We start from the raw sequence: 22,589 nt of genomic DNA, 5'->3' as shown, positions 1-22,589 counted from the left end.
ACTCTGAGTTAATCAGTACACAGACACTCATCACATCTACTGATCGGGCATGTCTTTCAAGATTATAAAACGGCTATAAAACGAGGTGAATTGGACCCTTAGCTTTTATGAGGGGCTCTACGCTTGCTTCAGAGAGTGGATCAACACTATGCTGTAATGCTGCTGAAGCAGTACAACTGTTATTACTATTAGAAATCACAGGATACACATTAATTGATCCACCAAATAAAGAAAATACCTGCAGAATCGCTCTTGATTCTGTGATGTTAAATCTTTTTAACCTGATTGTAGGTTACAATTTTTTCAGTGTGGCAGGTGTACAATTGTTTGTTTTGTTTTGTTTTGTTTTCCTCTGGCATATGCGTGTCAGGGCCGTAATAGAACACTTAATGGAACTCAATGGAAAAGAGATAAATGTTGATGTCTATTGTCTACATTTAGGGCAAAAGTCGTGTCACTTTGATCAAAGCAGCAACTAAATCATAAGTTTACACTTGAGTTCTCTTTAAAACAAACAAACTGAAATACCTTTTAAGTCGACAAAAAAGTTTTACTTTCATTTACATTGGAAACTGAACTCAGATTTCATTTTGGTTAGTTGCCATTGAATCTCAGCCCAAGTTATATATATAGCTTTAATTGATTTCTATTTCAGTTTTAAACTTTTAAACTTTAGTTTTACATGTTTTAGTTTTAGTAATTTTAGTATCTCAACCTCAACTTAGCAACTAACTTTATTTCCATTAGTTGTTAAGGAAACATTTCTAATATTTGTTTTCAAAGTTCAAGTTTATTTCATATTAATTTCAATTAACCGTTTTTAATAGTTTTAGTTAATGACAACAACATATTTAAAATAGTTTTAATACGAGTATGTATATGTATATGGCTCACAACAAAAGAGCTCAAAGACTTGTAGAAGCTAGCTAAAATTTGTTTTTATCTCACATTTGCTCATGTAAAACACTATTGGTTAGGTTTAGTGCAGGGTTTAGTGTAGGTGGTATGTTATTTTCAAACACTAGGGTTAGGGTTAGGCAAACGCTATAGCACCTCTCACCAAACATTTCATTTTCTGAACTGCTGTGATATGTACAACAACCAACTTAATAAAACTTTGCCCAATTCATGTTCATCTGTTTTGGATAAAACAGGATGCTCTTTTACTGTCTCTTACTGAACATTTCACTTTGAAAGTGTCATGAAACATGCAAGAAGCAACTTAAAGGGACAGTTCACCCCAAAATGTTTATTCTGTCAGTAATAACTCACCATCATGTCATTCCAAACCCGTAGGATTTTCGTTCATCCATGGAACACGAATTAAGATATTTTTGGTGAAATCCGAGAAAGGCCCCGAAAGGTAGTAAAGACATGGTTAAAATAGTCTCTGTGACAACAACCTGAATGTTATGAAGCGACGAGAAGAGAAGAAATTGTTTAAAAAAAGTAATGGTTTTTGTCTTGTTTTTGTGCACACAAAGTATTCTCGTCGCTTCATAACATTAAGGTTGAACCACTGTAGTCACATGGAATATTTAAACAATGTCTTTTCTTACCTTTCTGGGCCTTGAAAGTTGCAATGACGTTGCTGCCTATGGCTGGTTCAGAAACCTCTTGGATTTCATCAAAAATATCTTCATTTGTGTTCCGAAGATAAATGAAGGTTTTACGGGTTTGGATCGTCATGAGGGTTAGTAATTAATGACAGATTTTTTTTTTTTTTTTTTTTTTTGGTGAACTAACCCTTTAATATCGTTTTGCCACAGGCAAAATTTTCCAGCGTGCAAAATCAGCAGCCCCATAACAGCCATGCTAGCTTTAACTGATCGTATAGACTAGTGTCTTCCTTCCTCTCTCCCCTCCAGCTAGAGTTTATATTCTCCCCCGCTACGGCTAATTAGCTCAGACAACAGCCTGCCACAAAGACCTTAAAGACCCTAAACGACCCGGTGGGACCATGGATGGATGGATGGATGGGCACACAGAAGAGAGGAGTGGAAGGTACTGTAGGCTCGTGCCAGTCTCTGCTCTGAGAGTGAATAAAGACAGTGTGTGTGTGTGTGTGTGTGTGTGTGTGTGTGTGTGTGTGTGTGTGTGTGTGTGTGGGTGTGCACAGAACCCACAGCTGTTTTCAAGCGTCTGCTGAAGGGTGAGCAGCTATTGTTCATTTAAATTCATTAAGAGTCAGACGGAGAACAGGTCTGTGACCACAATACTGATCACACGCTTAACGCAGACAAACATGACTTTGCTTATACAGCAGAAAACACTAAAAACATATTGAGTGATGGATTTATATATCTTACTGACCTGCAGAGAGAGTAAAAATATTTTTTTTTTTTATGAAAGTGTTAGTTTATACTAAAAATACACTACTCTTCAGAAGTTGTGGGTCAGTAAGGTTTTTTTATGTTTTTGAATGAAGTCTCTTATGCTTACCAAGACTAAATTTATTCGATACAGAGAAAAATATTATTACAATTTAAAATGATCAAAATTTTGTTTTCTATTTTAAAATATTTTAAAATGTAATTTGACCCTGTGATGGCAAAGCTGAATTTTCAGCATCATTACTTCAGTCTTCAGTCATTTAATGTGACATTGCTGAATGAAAATATTTATAATTAAATATAATTAAATATTAAAAATCATATAATTTCTTTTTAAAAAACAACTCCCCTCAAGCTTTTAAACAAACGTGTATTTTATTTGTATTTTAAGTATCCTAAAATGAGCTTCATGTGCAAGCGTCTAAATTAAAGGTATAGCGGAGGATCTTTCCAAATTTTAGATAAGACCCGCCCTCTCCACTTTTTGAAAAGTTTGATTGATTCACCAGAATGATTGACAATTAGGAGGACCAATAGTTTAGACTACCCACCAGGAAGTAAAACATCCTCCGCTATACCTTTAACTGGTACAATTCAAGTCAAAATATTAATGACTGAATCTACTATATTACTTATTTCTAAGAATCAGATGAGGTATTAATTAAGCTGCTAAGAATTGCACAGTTTTGCTTGCTTTGTTTGTGCTGTTTAAAGGAAATGCTGCTGACTCCCAGGTTTGACTGTTGCCTGTATACATATGAATGGTTAAATACACACTAAGTAGAAAAGATCAAATGCAACTCATACTTAGATGTAAGAACAATCACAATTTTGTACTCTAATAACGTCATCACTATCAGTCTGTTCAGTAAGTGGAAGATTTTCCAACTTTAATCTTAGGTTACAGGCAGCACACCTAAAACTGAAATAATCTTCTAAAACACTTTAAATGGGATCTTTACACTGAATTAATTGGAGTTAAATTGGAATTAAAGCTTTAACAATCTCTAACCAGAATATCAATAGAGTTCTGTTTTGCAAACACTGTAAATGTTGTTGTCTAAAGTACAACAGGCCCTGTTAAAAGACATATATTACACTAGTTTGACATAGTTATGAGCTCACTATGATGTCACGCTAATGTAGCTGATTACATCTACTGTTTTCAACATATTGTCTGGCGCCAGCGCTCACTCTTGACGTTCTACGTACATAAGTTCCCTGTCTCCATTGTTGCTTACCAGCATGTTTGACAAATAATGGCCTTACTCTTCCAATGAACAATTAGTAGACACATTTAATACACAATTGAGAATGTGAGTTGTCACAGAAACTATATGATTAAAGGTCAAATGTCCAATATAATGTTTATGAATTCTGTCCTTCAAACTAATATAATAGAATAAGATAAGACTTTTGGAAAGCTGTTGGATAGCAAGTGAACATAATAAAATGACAATGACCTACATTCAGCTAAGAGTCAGTAATGTACAGTACTGAAGGTAGAGTTTAACTGAAAGGTTGAACTGTGTTCTCGGGACAAGGTTAGACAATGGTCAGATCAGTGTGTTTTATATGATATAACTGATTAATAAAAAAAATGTGTTGGTTAAAAAAACATGGTTTATCTTTTGTATGTTACCTTAATTACTGTTTACAAGTTGAAAAACTACTAAATATCATGTAATGCTTTATTGCACTGATATGTTGCAGAAAATGGCAAGGTGGAAATGTTCAAAAGCTTTTTTTAATGTCAAGACTTTAATCTATGTGCTTCTACATCCTTATTTGTTACTCAAGCAAACATGTTATTGTTTGAAAATCTTCTTACTTTCTTCATAACTCAACTAAAACTGTGAAGATTCTTTGTTCATTAGGATCATTCTCTCTATTTTTAACTGGAGCTAAATTCTCGGAGGGGATTCTTAAAGCCTGTATAGGGGGGAAATCGCCCCCTCTTTACAGGAAAAAACAGCCTCAGTGTTTAATTCACAGCATCTGGCTAACAAAAGCACACTGACTGATCCTTTAATACCGGGCTCAAGACTCGGCTCACTCTGTGTGGCCCGCACACCGCTCGAAAGAACGGCCTTCCCTTCTCTTCAGATGATTAAACATCAAGACAATCGAACTGAGAGATCAAGGATCCTTTTTGCATCAATCACAGTTGAAGGAGGCAACTGTATGAAAATCAGTACAACATGTACTCTGGAAAAGAGCACAGTCACAAAATAGATCTCTTTTAATACCTCAATTGTTTCTCCTAGAGAGTAATGAGATTAATTTGAGAGCAAATTAAGAAAAAGAGCTGGGTAATCTCACGTGAGTTTCTCAAGAGCTCTCAAAACTGTGCTCAGATTTTCTGTAGACTGTAGTCAAAAGTAAGAGCAAACTATAACAATATGAGCACAAACATTTCTCATCAAATAGTTTCAAGAGCAAATTATGTAAACTATGCTGTCTACATGTATTCTGAAGCTCTAACCTTTTAGGGAGTATCTGGTGTAGAACAGAGTCCATTTCTTATTGTTTAAATCTTTTTTTTTTTCTCCATGTGAAAGTCATTTTCTGAATTCTGGTGAGTCCACTTGGTTTGAGGTACAGCTCATGTGATCGGTACAATTTGTAATCCATCCTAAATAGTATATGCCTGTTCACACCAAGGATGACTAATTTAGCTGTACATAATCTATAACCCCAATAACACAAATCTATTTTTAATAAAAAAGAATAATTTTATAACCAATTCTAATTCTACGAGAATAGCAGAGTCACACCACAGCTTTAACAACAATGCAGAAAATGAAGTGCCTTCAGGAAAGCATTCTTTGTTGCAAAGCATCCAGCCAAATGTCATTATGTGCATGTAATGATCCCACTAGTACTCATAGTGGTACTTATGTTGATGATGCAAACATACCATAGTTCTGACCTAAAAGTATAATATATGCAATTGAACCATGTGTAAAAATAGCCTTACTGTAAATCAACAACAAGTGTCTCAATCGTGTCTATTTTTATTTGTCCTTAGTAGCAACATCTGAGACAAAGTATGCTTAATATGAAATGTAGCAAAAATAATACTCAAATAAAATATAACCGAGAAGTCTTTTAAAGGAGGGGGGGTCTTAACATTTCAAATCATAAAGCTTTTATTTTGGTGAAATACTGATGAGATGCTGTAAACTTCAGCCCACAAAAATGTTGGGAAATATGCAAATGTCTAAATAAAGTGAACCTAGTGCACACTGTGTTCTCAAATGCATGTTAAATGAAGTTTGTGAAACAAGCCACTATGAGAAGCTGAAAACAGCGTATTATGAGCTGCTCGCATGAACACAGTTCTGCGCTTCACTCTGATACACGCGGCGCAACACACTATATACTTAATTCGATTAAATTTGAGTATCACATTTTAGTCCGATTATTTGTGCAGCCCAATTTATTTACTTTAATGTTACATTTGATTTAATACATTTTATTTCATTAACTCAGAAACCCCCTGGGGTGTTGGCGGCGATGGCCTCGTGGTCAGTGCGCCGACATGTAGCGCCGTGGCGCTCATGCGGCCCGAGTTCGAGTCCCAGCTCGTGGACCTTTCCCGATCCCGTCCCCCGTCTCTCTCCCTCCTTGCTTCCTGTCAACTCTACACTGTCCTGTCACAATAAAAGGCAACAAACAAAAAAAGAAACCCCCTGGGGTTTGCAAACCCTGGTCTGGCTAATAGTATTGTTAAGCAATCATTTGATTTGAATGTTTAACTCTGTAATATTCATACACAACACAAAAACCAGGCTCAAATAACATTCAAGGCATAATAAAGAAGAACAACTATATTAACCCACTGATTAAAACAAGGCCTCTTGATCTGTGAAAATCAGTCACAAAATCCAATTTGCTCCACCAGAATCCTTTAAGAGGCAGTACTGCAGAAATGTTGTTACCGCAGCATTTCCATTGAAGGATTCATGGAAAAACTACTGCATTTTTACAGATATAAGTCATTTCTTTCAGCCCAATGAGAAACATTAGACGGTAAGCCAGCACGTGACTCATATTAGGGGGCTTGGTGGTCTAGATTTTTCCAGCTGATGGGAAATCCAATGTCTGACTTTACAATGGTATATTTACAGTAGAGACACATTGCATAAAGTGTGTGTAAGACGAGGTAGACAAACACCACGATTCACTTATAAACAGAGCCATCTGTGCATGGGTTTAGTCAAGCTCATGAGGTCATTTTTTAAAGGGTGAAAGTGCTTGTCATATTATTTTTTATCTTCTCTTTTTAATCTTGAATTTTAGAAAGCAAAATGACTTAGTTCCATCAAGGTTAGCCTGGTGTTTTGAAACAAGGGTTATCATGTTGTTTCTCAGATTAATTACTCACGGCAAACCTGGCAGTCTTTTTTACAAGCAATAAACTTGCATTGTGAGACACATTCCTCTTTAAAGCCATAGTGAAACCCATCATCCTTCTTTACCTTGCAGAAATGGTGAACAGCCGCGTGTGACTGCTATGGAAACCACACCAATGCCTGGCAGCGCATTCGAGTCCGGGAGCTGTTACTCAATCGCAAACATGGCTGCGACTACGTTTTACATTTAAATAGAGACATACACTATCTATCTGAATCTATCCCAGCCAGAAGCAAGATTCATTATTGCCAAACTATTCTCAAAGAAAAAAGACTTTTGGATACAGTTTGAAACTGATACCAAGGATTCAACAAGCAGCAAGATACAGTACCAACTAAACTCAGTACAATTATTGAATTTCTGTAAATAAAACACTGACTGGAAATGGATAAAAAGTGAAGTGTGTTGTTTTGCAATGTTTAAATATGTTCTCCTATTCCAGTGTAATGAGCAACTACTGTATAATTAAGTCATGGGTGTATTCCCTCTGAAAAGTGTGAACACACTATCAAAACATCCAAACCAGCCCAACGCAGCAAATTTGACTAATGGAGTGAGTTTAGTGAGGGACTATACCTGTTAATTAATAACACCATGCCCATTTGTTCCACCAGACCTGTGAATGACTTACTTATAGTTGTCTCTGGATGTGATACACTGGGATAAGAGAAAATATTAAAAAGAATATCAAAAACATTACACATACGAAAGAACAAAACCAAAGGCAAACAGCAAACAGCCTCATTGTCATGGCCAAGGTCACATATTGGCCCTGTCCCAAATGGCACACTTCATATGCACTTTCGGTCTTGTGGACTTACAATGGTTGCCGCGTGCGCATGACCATTAAGTCCATGGGTGTGTTAGGAAGGGTGTCCCATTTGTCATTTTAGGTTTCAGAAGGGTGCCCCCTTGGCCGACGAAACTGCGGACTCGTAGGAAGACCGTGAGTGCCATTTGACATATGGCCAGTGTGTTCTTGTGACATCTGATTCCAGAACAGTATTACAGCATGATCCATGCAACGAGAATAAGGAGATTTTCTTAGTGAACATTAGCTAGACACTGCCTTCACTGTATTATCCAGCTACTGGATTAAACCAGCTACTGGAGACCCAGGCAGTGTCTGCAAACTTAGGCAGCTGACTTGTTGCCTCGCTGACTTATCAGGCAATGACTTTGTAGACAGCATTTGAGCATGAAGGTTCCTCAGGAAACTGATTTCGGACAGACTTCTGAGGCAGTGTAACGGTTTAATGATCTACAGCAAAATAGAGAGCTTTGGCATTGGTAATAACTAAGCAAATATTTAATTTCTACAATAGTAATTTCTCACTCGAATCCATCTTTCAAAGGCAGCATTTTTAAGTTTTCTAACGCAGCCCCACGGTCAGGCAAAATTTAGCTCAAACACATCTGAACCATCAAATCAAATCATGTTTTTTTATTGACTAATTTTTAATTTGAACATTTTGTATATTTAATTCTGGTGTTTATTTAATGTATATTTCTAGCACACAATTTTGGGTTGAAATCTGCATTTTAGACAGAATTAGACAAGTTGTAAAACGTGAAAACATAAAAAAAATTGTTTTGACCTCCTGGGGTGGGTAATTAACATTTTCAACAAACTTTTAGCCAAGATCAAAGTTTGACCTAAAAGAACCTTAAACATACACAGAATCTCTGACTAATGTCAGGAACTAACTATTGGAATAAAAAAGTGCCAACACCACGAAACATTACGGGCTGAAAATCGTTCTGACCCAGTTGGACCCAAAACATCTTTCCATCATAAAGCAAGCTAAGAACACAGCAAACAGCTACGTATGAAGAGCTTGTAAGAAGCATCATAAAAGCAGTTTAAGAAATATCACCTGTGCTGCCCAAATTAGTATGCACTTACTTGAACTTTATGTAACTGTTACATTTGCTCACCACAGAAATAACAGTTTAGCTCCAAAAGATTGCTAAACACTAGCTTAATACACATTTCTCCACTTGGCTTATTGCAGGGATAAAACATGTAAATGTCCAATTGTATTCTAGGCATTAGTCTGTGTGCACTAAGTTGTACTCTATCTATATACAGCAACTGCACAAATAGTTATAATTAAGAGTTGTATTTGTTGTAATTGATCAACTTGAATCCAGTGGAAATTGCAGTGCAAATCCTGGCCTTGTGGCCCCCAGAATGTAAAGATCAGACCCTCTTCTTCTATCTACTAATCATCATATTTTCCTCTCAGAATGACCTGTGGATGAAAGCAGCACTCAAGCAGAAGTCGGTCGTTAAAAGGATCTTTCTCACTCAGTAAGGCAAGTACTGGAAGAGACCGTGGATTGGCACACACCAGGGCTTTAATAGCAATAAATACCACTCAAAGCTGTGATTACCGTGCTAAAGTGTTCCTAATGCCTCAGCCAAGAAAAAAACGCATCATCCCTATGTGCGCCCGCCAGTCTCTGACAGGACACTTTTCTCAGGGAGACGTGCGCTCTATATTGCTGATAGTTTGACTGTACATGAGGGCTTTTCAAAAGGCTGTTTTATAATCAGTTAAGCATAAAAACATGAAATGGCCTTTTTAAATCTTCATAAATTCAAATGTACTGATTTAAAGTGACAACTAGAAAATTTACAGGTTCAAAATTTGTATAAAAAGAGCCCATAAACCATTAACACAATACAACTCTGTATTATTTTTTTATTGACAAAAGGTCTAGGAGTAAACGGCTATGTTGGAGAAATAATTGAACATCTAGGAACTTCTATCAGTTAAAATCTTGCATGAGTATAATGTACGTATGTGGAAAAATATATACTAATAATGTGGAATAAGATATACTTATTTCCAAATTTGCATATCACTCTGCAGTTATTTAGTATACATTTTATATATAAGCAATCACAGATCCAATATTTGCTATATAGTATATATTGCTTTATGTGAGTGCACTATATGCAGGTAATCGTTTTCAGTTAAAATAGTGTGTGTTAGCGGCCCCTAAGTTAATAACTAATGATCTTTGCAATGGAAGTGAATCAATCAAAAACTAACTTTAGCTGGACAATAATTTTATCCTAGAGCTGCTGTAAAGACAAAATAATCTCTGTTACTTTAATTTCCATTATCACTGTTAAGCTCCTTTTAAACAATCTATATTTTTAAAAGCGCAAAAAAGAAAAGCCGATAACCGAAATATTGGCTGATAAATCTACATTAAAAATTGTATATAATTTTTGAGAGCCTGATTACAAAAGCAAAAGTCTCATCATGTTGCAAGCACACCATTAGAATGATGTTCTCATTATAATTGTATGTAGTCTGTATGACAGAGACTTACACTTAAAGGTACAATATGTAAGAATTTTGCATTAAAATATCCCAAAATCTCAAGGCCAGTGTTATATATTTTGTTAAGTTGATTACTTACAATATCCCAAATGTTTCCAACAATTTTTAAATCGTGAGAAAATTGCGATTTTAACCAAGGAAACGGGGCGTTAGAGCAGGGGGGAGCTGGGAGTCGCCAGTCAATTGCGTCATATCCGCGTCACCCTCGGTTTCCGCTCGTACTGCGTGGAGTCCTGGACAAATGCGGAAGTTGTAGTTGTAGCGTCTATCAAGCTACAAACTTTAGCTTGTTTCTTGCAGTCGTTATGGTACACAATTATTCTTTACCGATTGCAGCTGGTTCTGTCGACAAAGCATGCTTAATTTTATATTTTCCAAATGTAGCATTCGGTAATAGTTATGTTTATGTAAGGAAAGTATTATTGCTTTAGATTTGTGTTTAGTTTATTGACATTGTTTATCACGTCTGGTGTTTATGGCCATGTAAATAAACATAGCATGTGTTATACATAAAGATTAATCAGTATTTTGGCAAATGATGTGGGCATGTTCGAATGTACTTTTACAACAATTGTTTAGAACATGTAAAACTGCGCAGCGTTATCACAACAATGAATTCAACAAATACAGTAACATCTATGAAGTATTAAACCTTACTTTTCTTGCGGTTAATTCATTTTAATGAAATAAAAGTGTGATGAGGTTTAAGAGTCAGGAAGGAAGGAGACGCGTCGTCGTGACTGGGACTCGTACTTTATTAAAATAAAGCAAAACAAACAAAAGCCGCGCACAACGCGCATTCACTGTGGCAACCGCGACGGCACAAAACAGTTCAAAAATGAGAGCTCGGATCCACCGGTTTTCTTCCTCTGCGTCCAATTTTCTCCCCAGTCTCTCTCTCGTTCCAGCGCGGCTTATAAGCGGTCTCTCCACGCCGATCACTGCAATAAGACACAGGTGCATTTGCACTTGACCTACTTGCTCGTCTCTTTTCTCTCCCATCACAGACCGCGCTGAACCACGCCCCCCTCGCCACAAAAACCATGTCATTAAACGCAACATTTATAAAAATAGAACTTAGCCTCATCCATGAACATGATTTTTCGATTCCCGTCTGACTGATTTACATCCACGGTGGAGTTTAAAACGACAGTTCCCATCATTCCACGCTCCTTCACATCGTCATCAAGCTACGCCGTTGTTGTTGTTTGGAATGTAGCGCCCTCTAGCGGCAAAAATTCTTGCATATTGTACCTTTAACTCTACGTTCCTTTTTTGAATTGATTCCAATCATATTTCAAGCAATTCAAAAACATCATGGGGAACAGTGCACATCTGAAGTGTCTCGCTGAAGGAAATAATACATTATTTATCGGTTAAAATATATCAGCCACATTTTCTTATCGGGCCGATAGCGATAACATTAAAAATGATCATATATCGGCCGATACAGATATGACCAATATTACCGATACGAAAATATCATAGTTACTATAGTGTAAGGGTTTATTTTGCAATAATGACCATCTTGCTCTACATTATCTCTAAAGTAATATATTTAACTTTAGCATTAAAATTTTTTGTTTGATTTTTTTTTTTTTTTTTTTTTTGAGTGAATGATGGACATAGTACTATAACTTTGTATTGTACTGTTACCAATAGTCCCACACACACACACAAAAAAAGGTTATTATTCATAAGGAACAGATCATAATAGCTAGTCAAAACAATGGCATTCGCTCTGTGTGATATGTATCAAGACCATGAGAGGCAGGTGATCTAAAACCCAAAGATTAGGAATAAGAGCTTCCAATCTGCTCTAAGCAGACAGTGACGTCAGCCATGACAGACCAGGATTCATCTGCCCGTGACTCGGAGCAATTACCATGACAAGAACACTGTGACTACTATTAAACATCCACAAATAAAGACAGTTACAGACTCAGAGAGAGAAGGAGGTGGCCAAACGAGTAGTTTTGTAACTAATCGTTTGGCCTCCTCAATTGGTAAAATAGCCACAGCCTGAGGGCCTGTAAAAAAAAAAAAGAGACTGAACCAACTCCCTATTCTTAGGGACTGACTGAACTAGCTGCTTTCCTTGAAGAAAACTCCACTCTGAATAGTGAGTGTGAGAGTGTGCGTTAATTGAAAGGGTTTGTCTAGTGTTTGGTGAAGCATTAGGTCTGACCTACATTTATATGTCCCATAAAACCAGGCCTAGCAGATGGCCAGAACTCAACACACAGCACACTTCAGGTAGCTGCATACTAATCGAATACATTCTTTGCATTCTTCAGTCAAAGGATTGTAGATTCCAACTTCATGACACCATTTCCTGTGCCATATTCCAGTCAGCATTATGCTGAAAGAACTGGATGAGTAGGGAATGTTTGGAAACTGCTGTTCTAGACATGATGCCAGAGTTTAAACTAATTATGACATGAAGGTGTAATCTGTCTTGACAATGGCCATTTAATCATTAATATTAAATAACAAACTTATTTGTATCAGATACATGGACATTTTATTCTCTGGAAAGCATTGGAAGTGTGTGATAAGCAAACTTTCCCAAGACAGAAGAAAGACAACCAATCTAGACAACTCAGGACAAAATATCTTAAAAAAAAAAAAAAAAAAAAAATTTACACAGCACTTTCAGCCCCTAAGACAGGGCCATTATAAACACATTCATGAATGAAATGACATTAAACTGAAATAATAATAAACACAAGTATTCTGCTTTTGCTCTATCATCCAAGATTAAGTTAGTTATAATAGGTTACTGAACATCTTTAAAGTAACCCAGACAGACACACCTGAATATCAAACCACACAAACAAAAAAGTTAACAAAAAGTGTCACAGCTTTTTGGAAATTGTATTAATGCAGTACCATGGTAGTCTTTGAAGTGCCAGTAAATAATACTATGGTATATGATCATGATAATTAAATTCAAGTACTGTTGTATTACCATCTGATATCACTCTACCATGGAACTGTCCAAGGCCAGTTATATGACTAATAGAATAGAATAGAATAGAATAGAATAGAATAGAATAGAATAGAATAGAATAGAATAGAATAGAAGCAAACTACGATAGCAAAGTAAACATCTCTATCTACAAAACGGATCCATGTACTTTTGAAAGTAAATAAATAAAAGAACTACTACCAAGTTTAGAATATAATAAAATAAAATAGAATAACAGCAAAAAGTATAACGGCATCCATATACTTTTGATTGCAAAAAAAAAGAAAAAAAAAAAGTAAAACTACTACCAAGTTTAGAACCAAAAAAATACAATGGCAAAGTAAACTTCTCTATATGTCTACAAGACGGATCCATATAGCCTACGTTTGATTGTAAATAAATAAAAGAATAAATAAATTAACTATGTTAATAGAATAGAATAGAATAGAATAGAATAGAATAGAATAGAATAGAATAGAATAGAATAGAATAGAATAGAATAGAATAGAATAGAATAAGGAAAGTTCAATCTGAAAGTGCATATTTCTTTCTGGTTGTTTGTCTGATAATCTATAAGATCATTATTACAGACCAGAACGAGCGCAAATCTCTCCTCCAGCTCCGCCGGCTCGGGCATGGGCAGTTTGAGGGGCATGTGGTGTCCTCGGGGGTCCGTGTGTTGGTTCATACTCCCAGCGTTCCCCATCTCTCCTCCAGTATTACAATCACACTCTTATTCTGCGGGTTTGTCCTGTATGTGTTCCCAGTATCCGTTTACAGTGTCTGTCCGACTTTATCTGAGCTTGAACACTTCATGGAGGTCAGCAGCAGGTCTGTGAGCAGCTGCATTATAACTCCACACAGGCAACAAGAGCGCACATAACGTGTCCTACTCGCATATTGCACAATGTCCGCACCACTCCCAGTGAGCTTTTCTGTTCTTCATGATTCAGTCTCTGAAACGCACTTCGTCGGACAACTACAGGCGCTGTCGCTTCAACTCCGCCCCGCAAGCGGATCTACCAATCCTATTACAGCGAAGGCTGTGCTCATGCATAAAACATGAGCTCGTTTGGGAGGCGTGGCTGCTTGACCTGAGAAAAGTCCTAAAAAAGTCCCAGTCCTTGTAAACAATCTTTTGAATTAATCATTTATTTTCTATTTATAACATACACAAATAAGATTAATACAATTCAATTTCTCTTCGAGTTATCTTTGCTCACTGTACGTTTTTTTTCGTTTTTTTCTGCGAACAATAACATTAGGTTAAAGAATAGCTAACAAGAAAAAATACTTTCTCAGGGGGAATTAAAACTGCACAAAACAAGAGAAAATTTAAAAGTTACATAATTAAAACTCAGACAGCTTTATTATTTCATATTTAATTTAATTTAATTTATTTTATTATTTATCTGTGTCAGGTTTTTTATTAAAATACAATTAATTAATTAATTAATAAAATAATAATAATAATAATAATACTAAAATAATACTAAAATAAAATAAGGCAATTGCAGCTTCTTTTTTTTTTCATAATTATGTCTCTAGGCTATATCTCACAGTTGCTTCTTTTGTAACGCTAAATACCCAGAGATGTTGATCGGTCTCCCAGAAGAGGAAGCCTGTACATTTATGCATTCATCTGTTAATAGTGAATAGTAGGTCTACTCATAAATGGCTACACCATTTGCCAGCTACCTTTACAACAATCCTTTCATCATTACAGCCATCACCTCAGCAATGATGGCACTGTGTCAGACTGTATGGTTAAATGCGGGGAAATCTAAATACTTTCTGTACTTTAAGACACATGAGTTTTAAAGCATTCTTCTGAACTCCAAATGCGGCAGGATAGACCAGACTTCATACAAAAGAGAAAAGAGGCAGTCCACAGCTGCTGAAACCTAAGACGCTGAGAGAGACCCTCGGAGCCCCAAGTGCACTATAAGGACTTATAAAATGCCCAAAATAAAGGAGGAAGAATCAAATCTCTGTTGCAGGACAGATGTAGCTAAATTTGTCTGTGAGCCAGATGAAGGAAGCAATGTTCTTAAACTCCATATACTCCACACAGGGACAGAACACAGAGAAGACATTGTACTGAGTGGCAGAGTGATGCCACCCGTTTCAAATCAGGATTTTGCTGTGACCCAGACAGGAGCTGAACTTATTTGTGCTCATATGTTGTGTTAACAGGTCCTCTCAATACTGGGTTTATACGTGCTTTGTCAGTTAGGAAACTTTTCTGCCCCTCTAGACTAGAATGATATAAAAGGAAAATAAATAAATTCATGATTTGTTTAAGATGAATTGTTATTTTGCATGTTTTGTGGCTTTTCCCTCATATTTGTAGGATTGTTTAACTGTTGAAACATATTTTTTACTTCTAAATAAATAAAAAATACATTAAAAAGTGTCAGGGAAATTCTGTTGCACTTTTCTTAAGAAACAAACAAACAAAAAACATGAATTTCCATTGTCCCCAATACTGATCACCATCATACTGAAAATGTAACAATACAATTGATTTCAATACAAAATGTTATATATTGCTATAATGAGAAGGGGCCATATCTCTGCCAGAGCAATAAAATAATATTCTGCCAGGGAAACATTTTGTGTGTGAATTTTTTTTTATCATTATCGGAGAGTATGTTTATCACGTGTAAATATCAAGTTTGATCATATTACTAAAAATCATATTTATTTTATTTTATTTACATAGTTCAACTCTTCAAACACATCAAATGTTATTAGCGAGCACACATACATCACCTAATTAGATCTTTAATCCAAGACTTGTTAATGTTTTAAGAAGTCTCATTTAGTTTTATAAAATGTGCACCCTAATGCTTTACATTACTGTTGCAGAATTGTAAAGAGACCTTGAATTTATAGTTTTGACACCACAGCGCCATCTAGTTTGAGAGTATTGCAGTTGCCTCAAAGGATGGGCCAGTTACTACTTGTTACAGAGTTTAATCAACTTGAATCGCCTAACTATATTTCAGGATGTCTACAGTACAATCCCATTAAGAAATATGAAAATTCTCATAAATAATAAATCTTATTTTACATGTCAGGGTCTATTTCTTCTATAGCCTAACCAAATACCACTTGATTACTTTATTTCTTAAAATTTTCGTAAAAAGTTTAATTAATGTCACAGTACATTTTATAGTATTTTTTCATTGTGTAGCAAGTTAGCAACTGTTTTATAAAAGCAGTGAGGATGCACTAGACTATTACTGTAAATCCATAATATTTAAAGGCACTATGTAGGTAGCTTTTTTGTTGTTCAAAATTGACAAAATTTAAATAACGAGTCAATACATCATTAATACCTCTTTCAAAACATGTTCATGTCTTTTTTTGTCTTTTATATTCCGCACTTTCATGACGTAACGCCGTTTTGACTGGGAACAAGTCTGCTGCGGAGCTCGCATCAGTTCGCATATTATCGACCGCAAAGTTAGATGTTACATGTTCATTCGCGAGCACCCTTCTGAAACCAAAAATGACGAATGAGACACCCTACGGTCTCATTGACTTAAGGCCTATTTATACTTCTGCGTCGAACTCACGCCGTAGCTACATCGTAGGCTGAGTAGCACATGTACCCTTCGGCGTACCCTGACGTGCACCTCTCCAAAAATGTAACAACGCGTCAATTCTACGCGGACTGCAAGCGCTGTGATTGGTCTGCTAGAACCCCTGCCTTTGGTTCTGCTTAAAGGGATACTTCAGGATTTAGCATTAAGCTTTGTATTAGTAGAAAACCTGTAGTATTTTCGAATTACCTTGCTTTCCACCCTCATATCCCCCTGAGACGAGAGATTTATGTATTTTTTGTCTGGAAAAAATCCTCCAATCATCTGAGGATTTTTTGGCCAGAGGCTAAAGCCCAATTTATACTTCTGCGTCGAACTTACGGCATAGCTACGTCGTAGGCTGTGTGTAGCGCGCGTAGCCTTCGGCGTACCCTGACGTGCACCTCTCCAAAAATGTAACAACGTGTCAACTCTACGCGGACGCAAGCGCTGTGATTGGTCTGCTGGGACCGCTCCCTCGGGTTTCACATGCTCCCTCTGCAAGTGTAATTGCGCGTCAACGCGGACAACGACGCAGAAGTATAAATGAAAACCAACGCGTTGCCTACAGCGCAGAGGCTCCGGCGTAGGTCCGACGCAGAAGTATAAATCAGCCTTAAAGACTACAGCCAGTAGGAGGGGCTGTCCCGCATGTTCTCAACCCGCCCATAGAGGGTGGGATCTCACTCACAGAATGTACACAGTGTCAGCCGTCTTTCTTTGGAAGCTAAAATAGCAGGCTCTTGTTCTGTGGAGAAAGCTGAGTAGTAGGAGTTACCATCCTCTTTTTCCCGGACATGTCCGGCCGTCGAGATAGTCCAAAATGTCCGGGATTCGGCTTTTGGTTTCTGCAGTCGCCATTCATTGTTTACATGCACACCTTTTGTTTCAATCTAACTGAATTCATTCCGATTAGTGAATCTGAATGTAGTGTTTACATGAACGCTAAACAAGTGATCGGTTGATGTCCGTTTTAACATTACTAAGAAAATTCCCGCTCCTCCGTGAGAGATACGAGACCGGCGCGTCTCAGTAATGATGCCACCGGCCTCGCGCCATTCTCCCGCGGCCCTCAGCCTCAACTGTAGAACGCAAAAGCCGAATCCCGGACATTTTGGGCGATCTCGAAATCCCGGGCAAACTCGTCATGGAGACTCACTAGTAGCCTAACCTTGTTGTTTTCAACTGCGCTCTCTAGGCGTGGCTTGGGAGTGGCCTCCTAGGGCAGCGAAGCAAGTGCATTCTGGGAGTTGTTGTCTTTCATCCACATAAGCCAAAAATAAATTTTCTGGTTTTTCTCAGTCTAGAAAGCTCCAAATTCAAAAATTTCTTCACATTTCTTCTACATAAATGACCTATTTTAAATACACATTCATCTTTCCAGAGGTGAAGTATCCCTTTAATTGTTAATTTAATTGAACAATTAAGTTAAAGGGATAGTTCACCCAAAAAAGAAAATGAGTCCATGATTTACTCACCCTCAAGTCATCCTAGGTGTATATGACATTCTTCTTTCAGACAAATACAATCGGAGTTATATTAATAAACACCCTGACACTTCTGAGCTTTACAGTATAATGGCAGCCAGTGAATGGCCGTTTCTGTTTTGAAATGTGTATCTACCCATCATGAAAGTTCTCTGGGGGGTTAATAAAGGCCTTCTGAAGCGAATCAATGAGTTTGTGTAAGAAAAATATTAATAATTAACACGTTACAGAGTAAAATTCTAGCTTCCGGCCAAACGGCCATCCGCAGTCTACTTACGCCTAAAGCCCAATTTATACTTCTGCGTCGAACTTAAGGCTGATTTATACTTCTGCGTCGGACCTACACGCAGTAGGCAACGCGTTGGTTTTCATTTATACTTCTGCGTCGTTGTCCGCGTTGACGCGCAATAACACTTGCAGAGGGAGCATGTGAAACCCGAGGGAACGGTCCTAGCAGACCAATCACAGCGCTTGCGTCCGCGTAGAGTAGCTACGTAGCTACATCGTAGGCTGTGTGTAGCGCGCGTACCCTTCGGCGTACCCTGCAAGCAACTTGCAGTATCGCCCCCACCAACAACGCATAGTATTGCATGCAACGGTGCGTCGCGTTTCAAAAACTGGGACGACACATTTTGCTACACATAGACGCATAATGGCGGCCGAAGCGTAGCGATGCGTAGCCTTGCAGGCTCGTATGCATATCGATGCGTTGACTCTGTAAGAGCCCGTAGGCTGTGGGTAGCGCGCATACCGTTCGGCGTACCCTGACGTGCACCTCTCCAAAAATGTAACAACGTGTCAACTCTACACGGACGCAAGCGCTGTGATTGGTCTGCTGGGACCGCTCCCTCGGGTTTCACATGCTCCCTCTGCAAGAGTAATTGCGCGTCATCGCGGACGCATTCAACGCATCGATACGCATAATAATTAATTCATTACATTTATATAGCGCTTTTCTCGGCACTCAAAGCGCTTTACATAGAAGGGGGAATCTCCCCAACCACCACCAATGTGCAGCATCCACTTGGATGATGCGACGGCAGCCATATTGCGCCAGAACGCCCACCACACACCAGCTTACTGGTGGAGAGGAGACAGTGATGAAGCCAATCAGTATATGGGGATGATTAGGAGGCCATGATGGACAGAGGCCACTGGGCAAATTTGGCCAGGATGCCGGGGTTACACCCCTACTCTTTTGAAAGACATCCTGGGATTTTTAATGACCACAGAGAGTCAGGACCTCGGTTTAACGTCTCATCCGAAGGACGGTGCTCTTTGACAGTAGTGTCCCCGTCACTATACTGGGGCATTAGGACCCACACAGACCACAGGGTGAGCGCCCCCTGCTGGCCTCACTAACACCTCTTCCAGCAGCAACCTGTTTTTTCTCAGGAGGTCTCCCATCCAGGTACTAACCAGGCTCAGCCCTGCTTAGCTTCAGTGGGCAACCAGTCTTGGGCTACAGGGTGACATGGCTGCTGACAAGGCGCACAGGGACGTAAAGAGGTGTTGGTGCATTGGTTGCCTTGTCCATCCTGGTAAGAATAAGTAAACCTACATGGCAACTTAATTCACCTCTGTACATTTCTCATTTATTGATTGTTGTTTTTACTTTTTTCCCAGTAAGAGGACATGGCCACACACCCGGCAGCCTGAAGATCATGTTCAAATTACTCTCACTCAATGTTAAGTACATTACCGGTACATGAAGACAGTCTTTTGTTTGTTTGTTTGTTTTTGAACCACAGTTTCTGTTATAGTGGACAAATAAAGGTTTGTGTTTTCACTATGTCCAATTACATCTTTTGACCTTTAAAAAAACACCACATTTGTATGCCTGAAATATCCAGGAGCTGGAGCTAATCCCAGCTAGCACAGGCCAAAGGTAGAAAATCCCCCTGAACAGGTGACCAGTCTGTCACAGAGATGACACACACAATATAGCCTCTAGTTCCTGATTAACTATACCTGCATGTGCGGAGGACACTGGTGAAACCCACAGCAACACTGGGGAAACTATCAATCAGGAAATATGAAGTCATTTGTAGTCTTACATAGTCATTTTTGAATGTAAGCCCATTGTGTGTGTACAGTATATATATATATATATATATATATATATATATATACTTGTCTATTCAGTAAATATATGGATATGAACAACCATATTCTCTCTAGACTAGAGACTAGATGTATATTATATTAGCACATAGACACAGATTGCTCCAAATGGGCCCAGTGAGTTGAGTCTAGAGAAAGTGAAGAACCACTACTGCATTAATGCATAAGAACATTTGGTAAATACCGTAGTAGAATTATCAAATATTTACCCTTGTATAGTCAAACAATGCTTTTAATAATACAAAACAGAGAAGTTTTTCAAATAATAGTGCTGACACATCCCTTCTGATCAAATTCAATTGGGTGACAAAAAGTTATAATGTATATTTAAGATGAGAGAAATTGTGGGAGGAAATAACTGTTTTGTAAAAATATTATTTGCAGTCTTATAACATTGTATGTTATTATAGTTTTTATATATGTTCATTATAGTTCAACTGGTGAGATAATAATGGAAAGGTTGAAGGGTTCATTTCCAGGAAACACAGAAGTGATTAAATGTATACCTTTAATACACTATAGATAGGCCTACACTAAATATTACAGAAGGACTTTGGTCAAGAAATTCTGCAACGCTTTAATAATTATCAGACTTTTTTTGTAAGGAAAGGGGAAAAAAAGTTCCACTGTAATCAACAAATCTTTTGCTGCATCAGGTTAAACCCACAATGCAATCTGTCGTTTTGATATTTAATATTTAGCAAGTTTATAGCTAACTGGGTAGCAATTGTGAACAGTTTTAATAGAGAATTCAACAATAATTTGGATTTCTTCACCACTACTACTAACCGGTTGGATGACGCATTAGTGATACTGAAAGCTGATTGGCCTTGATGGTTATATATGCGGAAAAGGGCCAAATTAATTCATTTATATGTCCAATTTATTCTCCCTTGTGGCATTTTCCACGGGTTTTAATAATAAAACTGGTATGAAATAATGAATATCATATTAAAGAAAACATCAACATTAAATTTGTAACTATTTAATAAATCAGAGTCGATGTGCGCGTGCATGCGTGATTCGAATTTTGGTTGCTATAATGACGCATTTTATGAATTCTGGAATCTGTATGTATCCGCACTTCACGATCGACCGCTGTCTGTTGGTTGAGAGACGAGGCGAATTAACAGACTTTTGCAGAGAATTTTCTGACACAAAACTTGAGACTTTGAAGCTGGTTTCTGACATTTCTGAGGAGACTTTTATTCTAGAAGGACATCGGAGAATATATCCTTACATTTTTGAAAGCATTATATAATTTCTGAGAGTATTTGTATTTGTTTGTTTGATATTTTTTTCAGGGGTGTAGCAGCTATTTCTGAGGAGATTTCTATTTTATTGTGTTGTGTTGTGTTGTGTTGTGTTGTATTGATTTTTGTTGCAGTTTGGAGGAGGATATCGATGGCTCGCATGATGGGCGAAAGAGGAGGTGAGTGCTTTAATTGTTAATTTATGGTTTATGGTATGATGTTGTACAATGACTGACTACATTAATTTGAAGAACCCATTTGATCACATTTATTTGATTCCTTGCATGCGAAATAAAGTTTTGAATTTGAGTAAGTCAAGTCAAGTCAAGTCAAGTTTATTTGTATAGCGCTTTTCACAATACAGATTGTATCAAAGCAGCTTCACAGTATTAAATTTAAATAATACAACAAAGTTTGTTTCAAGAGGAATTTATTGATTGATAAAATTTAATTAAATATCCCCAAAATATCCCCAAAATAACTTAACTGAAGTAAAAATTTGTAATTGACCACAGACATTGATTATTTATTATTATTATTAAAATATTACTAACTATGTGATATGTGAAATATCCATCCTAAGATCACTCCAGATCCAGGAGAGCTGCTTTCCCTCAGACGGCTGGTGGTCAGGAGGTTTGGAGACCCGATTCTGATGACCGTGATGATCAGGATCCGCTGCCCCGAGATGGACAAAGTAAGTTACACAATTTCCTTACTTGAGTGAAAGTAAGTTACAGATACTACTGGTCAAATATTACTCAGTTACAAGTAAAAGTTGAAAAGACTGATTTTTACTTAAGTAAAAGTACAGAAGTAACGTTACTTGTTTTTAAAAGTACTTAAGTATCAAAAGTAAATTAATGTCAATGCATTGTTTTATTATTGTTGTTTGTAATACTTACAGTACCTTATGCCTCTGAATCTATGCCTGCCTGCCCTCATATCAATATGAAATGTATTTCTAGAACACAGTTCCTGTAGTGGGATTGAATGAGAGATTGAATAAGTGCTCTCAATAACGTCCACAATAGTTTCGGACACCCTGTTTCG

At 37.4% G+C, this 22,589-nt stretch overlaps 1 protein-coding gene and 1 long non-coding RNA gene across 5 annotated transcripts in view; both read right to left on the bottom strand.

The window, feature by feature from the left end:
* Positions 1-14,047, bottom strand: part of fmnl2a (formin-like 2a) — an 87,689-nt gene extending 73,642 nt beyond the window's left edge. For all 4 annotated transcript variants that reach the window (XM_082176058.1, XM_082176057.1, XM_082176056.1 and 1 more), the window contains exon 1: positions 13,675-14,047. In XM_082176058.1, the coding sequence (XP_082032184.1) occupies positions 13,675-13,788 (114 nt within the window). In that variant the 5' untranslated portion in view covers positions 13,789-14,047. The remainder of the gene's footprint in view (positions 1-13,674) is intronic.
* On the bottom strand, positions 8,335-13,657 carry LOC309503593. Its single transcript, XR_014207764.1, has 2 exons — positions 11,366-13,657; positions 8,335-10,101 (listed from the first exon to the last, which is right to left on the bottom strand). It is a non-coding gene; the product is annotated as an uncharacterized lncRNA (long non-coding RNA).
* Positions 14,048-22,589: the final 8,542 nt, after the last annotated feature.

The sequence above is a fragment of the Leuciscus leuciscus genome (assembly GCF_965113295.1).
Source record: "Leuciscus leuciscus genome assembly, chromosome: 7".
NCBI lineage: Eukaryota > Metazoa > Chordata > Actinopteri > Cypriniformes > Leuciscidae > Leuciscus > Leuciscus leuciscus.
This window is presented reverse-complemented; position numbering and strand designations above follow the sequence as displayed.